The 11,365-nt window shown below is 40.5% G+C and overlaps 4 protein-coding genes across 6 annotated transcripts in view; 1 reads left to right on the plus strand and 3 right to left on the minus strand.

Moving 5' to 3' along the window:
• The window catches only part of LOC104735342, an 11,463-nt gene extending 8,648 nt beyond the window's left edge, over window positions 1–2,815 (plus strand). The window contains exons 3-5 of one of the 2 annotated variants that reach the window (XM_019234644.1): window positions 61–530; window positions 621–840; window positions 1,328–2,815. In XM_019234644.1, the coding sequence (XP_019090189.1) occupies window positions 61–530; window positions 621–840; window positions 1,328–2,686 (2,049 nt within the window). In that variant the 3' untranslated portion in view covers window positions 2,687–2,815. Of the gene's footprint in view, window positions 1–16; window positions 531–620; window positions 841–1,327 lie in introns of both variants that reach the window. The other variant, XM_010455109.2, reaches the window with a different exon arrangement.
• LOC104735341 (protein NRT1/ PTR FAMILY 6.1-like) lies at window positions 2,787–5,268 on the minus strand. Its single transcript, XM_010455108.2, has 4 exons — window positions 4,864–5,268; window positions 4,554–4,771; window positions 3,875–4,455; window positions 2,787–3,804 (listed from the first exon to the last, which is right to left on the minus strand). The coding sequence occupies exons 1-4, from the start codon at window positions 5,099–5,101 to the stop codon at window positions 2,955–2,957; spliced, it is 1,887 nt and encodes a 628-aa protein (XP_010453410.1). The 5' UTR covers window positions 5,102–5,268; the 3' UTR covers window positions 2,787–2,954.
• LOC104735343 (peptidyl-prolyl cis-trans isomerase FKBP19, chloroplastic) lies at window positions 6,051–8,296 on the minus strand. Its single transcript, XM_010455110.2, has 10 exons — window positions 8,103–8,296; window positions 7,952–8,021; window positions 7,721–7,855; window positions 7,276–7,361; window positions 7,137–7,187; window positions 6,927–7,007; window positions 6,795–6,839; window positions 6,619–6,674; window positions 6,366–6,441; window positions 6,051–6,279 (listed from the first exon to the last, which is right to left on the minus strand). Exons 1-10 carry the CDS (start codon window positions 8,169–8,171, stop codon window positions 6,184–6,186), a joined length of 765 nt encoding a protein of 254 aa, XP_010453412.1. The 5' UTR covers window positions 8,172–8,296; the 3' UTR covers window positions 6,051–6,183.
• LOC104735344 (transaldolase) overlaps window positions 8,412–11,365 on the minus strand; it is a 3,423-nt gene continuing 469 nt past the window's right edge. The window contains exons 2-8 of one of the 2 annotated variants that reach the window (XM_019234647.1): window positions 11,168–11,339; window positions 11,018–11,067; window positions 10,628–10,928; window positions 10,337–10,456; window positions 9,283–9,351; window positions 9,008–9,190; window positions 8,412–8,905 (exon numbers count right to left, since the gene is read on the minus strand). In XM_019234647.1, coding sequence (XP_019090192.1) covers window positions 8,660–8,905; window positions 9,008–9,190; window positions 9,283–9,351; window positions 10,337–10,456; window positions 10,628–10,928; window positions 11,018–11,067; window positions 11,168–11,339 — 1,141 coding nt within the window. In that variant the 3' untranslated portion in view covers window positions 8,412–8,659. Of the gene's footprint in view, window positions 8,906–9,007; window positions 9,191–9,282; window positions 9,472–10,336; window positions 10,457–10,627; window positions 10,929–11,017; window positions 11,068–11,167; window positions 11,340–11,365 lie in introns of both variants that reach the window. The other variant, XM_010455112.2, reaches the window with a different exon arrangement.

Consider the following 11,365-nt stretch of genomic DNA (forward strand, 5'->3'; position numbering starts at 1 on the left):
TTTTTTACAAAGAAAAGTGTGCCCTCTTACTTTGCATTTGTTGCCCTTGGAAGCTTAATGGTTATATGGTTCGTCATGCATAATTATTGGGATTTAAACATATGGTTAGCCGGCATGTTCCTCAAATCATTCTGTAAGCTAATAGTGGCTAACATTATCATAGCCATGGTGATTCCTGGTCTTGTTCTTCTTCCATCAAAATTTCACTTCTTGACTGAAGCTGGTATGGTGGCCCATGCATTGTTGCTATGTTACATCGAGGACCGATTTTTCAATTACTCAAGCATATACTATTATGGAATGGAAGACGATGTGATGTACCCCAGCTACATGGTTATCTTGACGTCGCTAATAGGATTGGCTGTGGTGAGAAGACTATTTGCTGACCACCGAATTGGACAAAAGGCAGTCTGGATCTTGACTTGTCTTTATTCAGCAAAGTTAGCTATGCTCTTCCTATCATCGAAATCAATTGTATGGGTGTCTGTAGCTCTATTGCTGGCTGTTTCCCCTCCCCTCCTGCTATACAAGTATGCACTGGGCATTTTATCTTCTACAAGCATTTTCTCATTTTGAATTTTAAATTTGATTTTTAGTTATTCGATTGGTGGAATGTGCAGGGAGAAGTCGAAATCTGCCTCTAAAATGAAACCATGGCAAGGTTATGCTCATGCCGTAGTGGTTGCTGTCTCTGTTTGGTTTTGCCGGGAAACAATATTTGATGCTCTGCAGTGGTGGAATGGAAGACCTCCTACTGATGGTTTGCTTCTTGGTTTCTGCATCGTTTCAATTGGTCTGGCCTGTATACCAATTGTTGCCCTCCACTTTTCGCATGTCTTGGTATGTCTGTTATACTATTTGCATATGCTTTGTTTGATGAATTTCTGTCTGATTATCTAGAAAAAGAACCGATACCTAAGAAAAAGTTCTCCAACAAGATTCTTGGTGGACGTAAATCATAGCAACATTTCTTTAGCAAGCCGGTCATTTAACATGTTATGAGTTTGTTGGTTACTATCAGAGGCTACATCATGGGGCATAAAAAGAAAACAAATTGATGTTTTTATAGGAGAATTGTTCTATTTAACTGTATTCTTGAAAGCATTCATTTCATGTTTTAAAACCTCTACTTTAACTCTATGAAGTAGTTAGACTGCATCTAGTTATAGTCGTGCTGTAGACTGTATCTAGTTGTAGTAAATGCTGGAACTAAGGTCTTGATGTAAAGAGTATAAACACTAAAATGAGAGTTCAGTTGTCGCTTTTTACTGATCAGGACAATTTTACTATTTTTTACTGATCAGGACAATTTTACTATTTTTTGCAGTCAGCTAAAAGAAGCTTGGTATTAGTAGTGGCAACTGGATGCATGTTTATTCTGTTGCAGCCACCGATGCCTATGACGTGGAGTTACCATTCAGACATGATCAAGGCCGCTCGCCAGTCTGCTGATGACATCTCCATCTATGGATTCATGGCATCCAAACCGACTTGGCCGTCTTGGTTGCTTATTGTGTCACTCCTGTTGATGCTTGCTGCTGCCACATCTCTTATCCCAATCAAATATGTGGTAGAACTGAGAGCTTTTTATTCCATTGCCATGGGTTTAGCTCTGGGTGTTTACATATCTGCAGAGTTCTTTCTACAAGCTGCTGTTTTACACGCCCTGATCGTTGTAACAATGGTGTGTGCCTCAGTTTTTGTCATCTTCACCCATTTCCCATCTGCCTCAAGCACAAAGCTGCTTCCCTGGGTGTTTGCTCTTATCGTGGCTCTTTTTCCCGTGACATATTTGTTAGAAGGGCAAGTCAGAATTAAAAACGATCTCAACGATAATGTTGCCTGGGGTTGGGACACAAGGGAGGAGGATAAGAAAGTCACAACTATGTTGGCCATTGAAGGTGCAAGAACATCTCTTCTAGGTCTTTATGCAGCGATATTTATGCTTATAGCTCTCCTGATTAAGTTTGAGCTCACTTCACTTTTGCGTGATAAATTCTCTGAGAGGAGTGGTCAATCAAAAACCCAAGGCGGTGCCAGAGGAATATTCCCGACACGAATGAGGTTGATGCAGCAACGCCGAAACACCTCGATCCAAAGCTTTGCAGTAGAGAAAATGTCAGAAGAGGGAGCGGCATGGATGCCTGCGGTTGGTAACGTCGCCACAATCATGTGTTTTGCCATATGCGTAATCCTCAACCTCCACCTGTCAGGCGGCTCAAGCCAAGCGATATTCTTCCTGGCTCCAATCTTACTTCTCCTGAACCAAGACTCTGATCTCTTATCCGGGTTTGGTGATAAACAGAGATACTTCCCAGTTACAGTAGCCATATCAACATACTTGGCACTATCCTCTCTTTACACTGTTTGGGAAGAAGTTTGGTTCGGTGGAAACGCAGGTTGGGGAGTAGAAATTGGAGGCCGTGAATGGTTCTTTGCAGTGAAGAACCTGGCTCTCTTAATACTCACAGCACCAGGTCACATTATATTCAACAGGTACGTGTGGAGTTACACCACCAAACACACAGACGCGTCACCGATGCTGACCGTGCCACTTAGCTTTGCAGCCGTGATAATAACAGACGTGTTTCAAGTTCGGATTCTGGGAGTTTTAGGAATTGTTTACTCTGCGGCTCAGTATGTGATATCTAGGCAGCAATATATGAAAGGACTGAGGTATATTTAGACAGTTGTAGGATTAGTATGTTTGGACCCTTTTTTGTAACAGAATTTGTTAAACAGTGTTTTTATTTCCCTGTTCTGTATCTCAGTGGATGCATTGAAAATTGCCAAAATATACGTTTTCAGGACTTAATTTTATGGTCTTCTTACAAAAGAACAATCCCGTTAAGCGGACTGTCCTCTCTTAAACATTAACAAAATAGGACGATACAGGTACTACTGTCTTTCTAAAAAAAGAATGATATGCAGAACAGAACACAGAGATGGTGTCTTTATAGAAGTGCTCTACTCTTGTCTTCCTCAGATTCAACAGCCCTGTACTTGTACCTATGAGCTGACCAAAGGAAAACACAGAAATTCAAAAAGCTGAGAAGCGTGAGCAGCCAGTACAAACAGTCGAATCTCCCCGTGTTTATGTTTTGCGACAACCACGATTTCCCATCAGAGTCCCGAGTCGCAGCCTTGACGATATTGTTCAGAATGGTGGCAGCAAAACACCCTAACCCGCCTGCTAAAGCAGCGTAAGCAGAACCAATACTCTTCATAGCATCGGGAGCTTCTTCGTAAAGGAACTCCAATAGCCCTACAATGCAGAAGACCTCTGCGATTCCGATGAGACAGTACTGGATTAATAACCAGTATGCGGTTAGTTCAGGCATTTGTGTCAAAAAATTGAACTCGAAACCATGTTGTATCGCGTAGTGTCTCCTGTAGTTCTCAAACAGTCCAGCCCAAGCTACTGATATGATAGAAACTGCTAGGCCTATCCCCACCCTTTGAAGCTGGGAAGCACCATGGGGATTGCCAGTGATTCTTCTTGTGATAGGGACGAACACAGAGTAATACAGGGAGAGAATGAGGAAAATGCTAAGGCCTGGGAAGACAGGCATGCACGTCACTGGAAGCTTGAGGTGTTGAATGTGTGTGTTGAGTGTATAAGCTTGTTGCACTGAGAGTGTAAGATACTCTGTGAGGACTAGACTTAACATTATAGTGCATGCTGGGATTGGAATCAATCTGATCAGAATCTTCACTTCCTCAACTTGTGTTACTGTGCATAGCTTCCATGGAGATGGCTCTAATCCGTCTTCTTTCAACTGAAGCGCAGCCTTGTCTAGCCATCTGTATATGGTTACTAGTTACAATCTGAAAATCCTAAAAATCAGATAGAAGGCAAAGGAGGAAGACTTACATGAAATCATCGGAATGAGGAATTTTACGACTGCCACTGATAGCAGATTTCAAGCCAGGAACCTCGTACAAACCAATGAACTCGCTGCTTGTAAAAGCTGCATTTCGTTTACGGAAAGCGGCAACTAAGACCTGAGCGACCCTTGTCAATGGACTACCACCAGGCAACCTATGCCGATAAAGCGGTGTACCAGCAAAGAACAAAGCATTAGAAATCCCCATAGCCGTGGCCAATGTGCCAAAGGCCATACCCCAACCAAGTTCCATTTGAACATACACCACCAAAGTGAAGGCAATGATTGCGCCTAAAGTGACTGATAGATAGAAGAAGTTGAAGAAACGGTCTAAATGTGTCTTATAGTCTTTACTCTTCTCATCAAACTGGTCGGCACCAAATGAGGAAACACATGGCCTTATACCAGCAGCACCGAATCCGGTTATGTAGAGAACCGTGTAGAGATAAAGCATTTGCCAGGATTTGGCTGCTTCACAATTTCCTAAGAGCAATGATAACTGGCCACAGTTGCTCTGGTCTGGTGCGAACATCTTCAAACTTGCCCCCAATGTTATTCCTACCAACCCCTTTTCACAAGCAACACAATACAAAATACCATTGATTTTAAAAATAGTTTCATATCGAAACATATGTTTCATAGAATTGAACAGGTTCTAGTACTTACGACAAGATACATGGTAGTGAAGATGGCGATAGTCCAGTATCTCCCCAAGTAAGCATCAGCTAAGAAGCCACCGAGAACAGAGGAGGCTTGAGAGATGCCGAGGAAGTTGTTGACTGCGTTTGAAGAACTCTCAAAAGGCCTATGCATTACGTAGAACATGAACGCCACCATGTTCACTGATAATCCGAAATAAGCCATTCTCTCTGCCATTTCATTTCCTAAACATACAACAACCAAAACTAACTTAAGCTGGCAAGCACAACTATGAACTATCTATATCATCAAATATAAGACAAAAGATGAAAGTTACCGAAAATGAAAAAAGCTGCAATCCAACCACCGGTTTTGGAGAGATTGGTGATGGGTTTGCCATGAATATTAACCGGAGTGGTTCCTCCGGTATAGCCACGACCAAGAGCAAGACGTCTGTTATCTGATTCTATGAAGAACACACTCAACTGCTTCCTATGATGCACAGACGAGCTAGAACATCCTCCCGGCGTACCCTGTTCGAAACTCAGAGGGGATTTGATCTCCGAAGCAACCATAATCGATCTTTGGCTCACAAAACCATAGAACTTGGGAATCTTTACAGTGACCAAAAACAGCAAGAGAGGTTAAGAGCAATAAAGGGAACTTAATAATATAGTTGAATCAATCAAAAAAAATCCGAAAGCAGAAAATGATGTGTGAGGATTAGTTAGAGAAGTGTATAAATGCAGTAGCTTAAAATGGGAAGTTGAATATTAAATAGACGGGGGCTAGCTGGTAAGTGGTAGATATAGGACCTGCATTAATTGCACGTGGAGTCCCATTATGCCCACAGTTTAAAACGTTCGATTCAAGAGAGGAAGGACTCATGTTCAGGTCTTGATTTCATACATAAAAAAGCATATATGTTGATTCATCGCTCGGTTTTGTACTTGGAAAGACACAACTCTCACCTAAGGGCTTTCTACAATGCGTCACTCCAACTTGGTTCTTCTTCTTTTGTTTTGCAGTCTCCATTAATGCTGACTCTGACATCGAACCCATTACCCATATTTGCTTAACTCAACAAAAGTCAAAACAACAGAAGCAAACACTAGTTTGTGTTCATATTTTTATATATCGAGAAAATTTATGAAGTGTAATAATAACTAATCTATGTTAGGGATTATCATTATCCAAAGTCTAAACGACTAAACCCTATGAGGTTATACGAATAGGGAAAAGCTATGTTTGCGAAGTAAACCCCTATACAATTTCTTCAATCAAAAGGAAGATTTAATAACAGCTAGAAGAGTTATAAAGTCACCTCAAAACTTATTTGTAAGTGAAGTACAATCCAATACACACCTACTTCTCTATTGGAATCAAAATCAAAACTGATTTTATTTTAGTTTTATATACACTGAACTGAAGTAAAGATGAATCAAATTCTAGTCCATGCTTTAAAATTTTTAACGCATTTTTCTGACTATTTAATTGAATATATCATAAGGACACTTCAGTACAGATCCTTAAAGCTGGCATCCAACATTATATGATATAAACAGAGCTCAATTTACACAAGTGTGCCGATAAAAGTATACACATCATAAATATATATATCTATGTACGTGAGTGTCGTAAACTGTTGATGTCTATATCAAGTCGGTACAATTTTGAGGAGTTCAACATCAAAGAGAAGTGTCTTGTCTATGAGCCCTTGGTTCCTCAGCACAAAATCTAATGCACGTTGTCCCTGCCCAACATAAAAGAGAACATTTACATTTTTTGTATTTCTTATACTGTTATACATAAAGATATGAAACAAACACAATGGCTCACAGAGAAAGTCATCGGCCTCGGCCCACTCTTGTTGTAGTCATTATCCGGGTATCCTAGTTCTGGCGGTACAATTATCCTGCAATACCAAGCTAAATGATTACACTGATTCGTTCTAACAACAGTCACTGTATGAGACTTGACATCTCTTCTACGCTGATCCAAGGAGGTAAGTTTCTGTTTACTATATGAACTTCCCAATGAAAATCATATGGAGGATATGTAGAGTGTGAGAGATATTAGAAAGATGTTGAACCTTCTGACACCACCGAGAGCCATCCCAGAGACAGCCTCCTCGAAAGCAGGTATCACCTGGAACACCATGATCATGCAGCACCCAAAAAGAAACAGTTCATACCCTCATCAATAGAGTCCATGCTTTAAACTGGTACAACCAGCATAGTAAATAGAAGAATTTAGAATTGCACACACCTCATTCGATCCCAAGGTAAATTTGAAAAATTCCTTATCGTCCCCCTACATATATACAAATAGGACACTCATGTTAAGAACTGAATCATTTGTTGCTAATAAAACAGACAAGAGCCAAAAACGAGTTCATACCTCAAAAGAACCCCCTTTAGTTTTATTGCGAGCTTCAAAAATGCGGCCATAGTAACCTATAGTGTAACCATCCCAGTCAACCTGACATGCCCAGCTCAATTTTTTAGTAACTACTAGCAAATTCTGGACTTTAAAACATTATAAGCAAACTCCAAATTCTCTAACCACAGCAAACTTCTAGATAAACATGAGACCATAGATATTCCATACCACAACTTTGTCACCCTTCTTTGCTGTAGGCCCAGTTCCTACTCGCAAATCCTGCATTCATTTCAAACCACCAAGTTAAAGTTCACTACATAGTCAGAGTCTAACCTGTATAAGGATTTGGCACAAAATGAGGGGTGACCTTGTACTGAAGACCAGACTGTGTTTCTGTATAATCAGGATACTTCATTTTTGTTTTCCCATAATCTTTTCCTTTAAGCGCTGGCACTGTGAGTTCAGACATATACCCAAAAGAATGTGGATTCATAAAAAGGAGACATCTATGTATTCAACAATCACTATGAAAATATTCGAAAAGCTGTCAAGCAACCAACGATAAATTTTGCACGGATAAATTCACCTAAAAAACACACATCTTTCTCTCTCACAACCAAACTCCTAACCGTGAGCGGACAAAGTCAGAGCAATCAAACAGTATTCCAATTCACAAATGCCAATGACTCTACTTAATCTTGAGGTACTATGCTCCAAAAGGCACAACCGAAACCGAACTACTTAATCGGAATGTAACCTTAAGAAAGATTCTCTGTCCTCAAAAAAAAAAAAAAGAGAATTGAAGTTATTACTGTCAGCGAATTGGGAAGCTGCTGCAAAGTCTCCATCTTTAACATCGTATGCAAAGGCTCCAATCAACAAACCAACAGAAGAAACCAACAAATTTCTGCGATCAAACTCTCCAGAGATATGAACACAATTCCCACCTGTTTTTTTAAAAACACAATCAATTCACTACTACTTAGGAGGAGGACGCATATTCAATATAAGAGAGAGGAAAACTAAAGATTGCAGAAGCGAACTGGTAGAGCGAAGAGTAGAGAATTCATCTGATTGGTCGGCTAATCGAGCAGCCACAGTCGTCCGGCATCTCTGAGGAAATTAAAAACGAGAGATTTCAGTTAATAAAGGAAGAAGACGAAGAAGAAACAATGAGATGGTACGGTGTCGCACGGTGGTGGAGGAAGCTCCGGTGAGCGGTGTGGATTGAGGGAGGTAGCCAAAGGACGAAATTGACGCCATTCGAGTGAAACTGAAAAACTGAAACTTTGAACTTTGGTTGGTACGTCTCCTGAGAGATAAATGTCTCAGCCTTTTTTTTTGTTCTTTATCTTTTTTTTTGTAGAGACTTCTAGTGCTTCTTCGCTATATAATCCCAAATTAAGTTCACAATTTATAAATTGGATTATCCAAATTCCCTTTAAAAAACATATGACAGAAAAGTGCAAATTTTTTGGTATAGAAAGCTGAACCAAGACTGGATTATAGATAAGGACAGTTTTTAACTCGCCAATTGTTTTTACTGAAACTAAATATAACCTCCATGGAAGCATCATGCAAAGAACAAAGAAGACAGAAGAGCTCACAATGTGGAACACATCAAGCAAAAGCCTTTTTATAATAACAAGATTAGAATGCGTAAGGGTTGAAGAACCAAAGCCAAAGGTTCTTCTTTTATTTTATCTCACCCACCAAAACCAAAATCATGACTCTGAGCTTTTTTTTACTTCTCAATGGCTGGCTAGTTTGAGAGTGTTGGCCTTCTCTTGCAGAGTACCGAGCAGACTCTCGAAACTCTTCTTGAACGAATCTACTCCTTCATCTTCCAACTGTTCTCCTACCTTGTTCCAGTCTATTCCCAGCTTCTCTAGTGCACTGTATACCCCCTCTGCTTCTGATACATTCGCATCTATTGTCCTCTTCACGATTCCATGATCTGCGAATGCTTCCAAGGCTTGATCCGGCATGGTTGACACCTAAAACCACACCCAAAAAAAAATACAGAAGCGTTTGTAAATATACACAATCCAGAGCCTATGAAACATGAGAGACTAAACAAACAAAAACAAATGACTTACAGTGTCAGGTCCTATGAGAGGAGCGACATATAAGGTGTCTGAGTAAGCTGGATTCTTAACACTTGTTGATGCCCAGAGAAGCCTCTGCTTCTTGGCACCTTTCTTAACCAAAGCTTCCCATCTTGGGCCTGAGAATTTCTTCTGGTACAGCTTGTACGCTAATGCAGCTTGAGCCACAGCCGCCTGCAAGAGTAAACATATCCTGTGTCATAAACTCATACTCGATATTCACATTGACTGGCATGAATGATTCTCAGCGATGAATAGAGCTTTACCTTGCCACGGAGATCTAGAGCTTCTGGGGTACCAATTTGCTCAAGCATCTTGTCCATGAGAGTATCCACCCGACTAACAAAGAAGGAAGCAACACTGGTAACTCTTGAAAGGTCATCAAGTCCAGATGCCTCGAGGCCATCCAAATATGCATCGATCACTGCTTCATATCTGGCGATTGAGAATACAAGCTGAAACATAACAGAACAAATGAGAACAGATTTGGAAAAAGTAACATCACATCATCCAGACAATCAAATTCATTCAACACCCTAGGACTAATCTAGTGATCTAGTACATCATAACACTCTATACTTGCAATAAAAACATGAAATTTAATGATAGACTCTAGGATAACATACCGTGACATTGACGCTAATCCCAGCTGCAATGACATCCCTGATGGAAGGAATACATGGAGCAGTAGCAGGAATCTTAATGTAGACATTACGACGGTCCACAACCTTTTGAAGATATTTAGCAGCTTCAACAGTGCCTTGGGTATCATCAGCAAGCCTAGGTGAAACTTCAACAGAGACATAGCCATCCGCACCATCAGTCTGATCATAGATTGACTCAAAAAGCTTGCACGCATCCTGAATATCCTTCACCACAAGTTCCCAATACGCGCTTTCAATGTCCTTCCCGGATTCCACAAGTGTCCTAATCCAAAAATCATCAAACTTTATTAGAATGAACTACAAGTCAAGACAAACCACAAGAATATGCAAATACTATACTAATAGGAGTACCTGAACTGATCATTATAAGCATTTGAAGTGGAAATAGCTTTCTGGAAGATCTGCAAAGGTTTTAAACAGTAAAAGGGTAAAGACAAACGCACAACCACAGAGAGTCAGTAAAAGCAAAGCCAAACACAGGAGAGAGATGATGGAAATTACAGCAGGGTTGCTAGTAACGCCTCTAACACCACGAGCAATCAAGGGTAGAAGATCTGTGACTGGACGGCATAGATTATCATACCAAGGACTCTGACCTTCCTTCTCGTATAGATCGTGAAGAGGCGTTCTTTTTCCAGCNCATGAGAGTATCCACCCGACTAACAAAGAAGGAAGCAACACTGGTAACTCTTGAAAGGTCATCAAGTCCAGATGCCTCGAGGCCATCCAAATATGCATCGATCACTGCTTCATATCTGGCGATTGAGAATACAAGCTGAAACATAACAGAACAAATGAGAACAGATTTGGAAAAAGTAACATCACATCATCCAGACAATCAAATTCATTCAACACCCTAGGACTAATCTAGTGATCTAGTACATCATAACACTCTATACTTGCAATAAAAACATGAAATTTAATGATAGACTCTAGGATAACATACCGTGACATTGACGCTAATCCCAGCTGCAATGACATCCCTGATGGAAGGAATACATGGAGCAGTAGCAGGAATCTTAATGTAGACATTACGACGGTCCACAACCTTTTGAAGATATTTAGCAGCTTCAACAGTGCCTTGGGTATCATCAGCAAGCCTAGGTGAAACTTCAACAGAGACATAGCCATCCGCACCATCAGTCTGATCATAGATTGACTCAAAAAGCTTGCACGCATCCTGAATATCCTTCACCACAAGTTCCCAATACGCGCTTTCAATGTCCTTCCCGGATTCCACAAGTGTCCTAATCCAAAAATCATCAAACTTTATTAGAATGAACTACAAGTCAAGACAAACCACAAGAATATGCAAATACTATACTAATAGGAGTACCTGAACTGATCATTATAAGCATTTGAAGTGGAAATAGCTTTCTGGAAGATCTGCAAAGGTTTTAAACAGTAAAAGGGTAAAGACAAACGCACAACCACAGAGAGTCAGTAAAAGCAAAGCCAAACACAGGAGAGAGATGATGGAAATTACAGCAGGGTTGCTAGTAACGCCTCTAACACCACGAGCAATCAAGGGTAGAAGATCTGTGACTGGACGGCATAGATTATCATACCAAGGACTCTGACCTTCCTTCTCGTATAGATCGTGAAGAGGTGTTCTTTTTCCAGCTGTTCCGTTTCCACCAGAGACTGAACACCTCACACTGCAAAATTAACACCAAAAAGAAAA

Source organism: Camelina sativa, chromosome 13, assembly GCF_000633955.1.
Source record: "Camelina sativa cultivar DH55 chromosome 13, Cs, whole genome shotgun sequence".
NCBI lineage: Eukaryota > Viridiplantae > Streptophyta > Magnoliopsida > Brassicales > Brassicaceae > Camelina > Camelina sativa.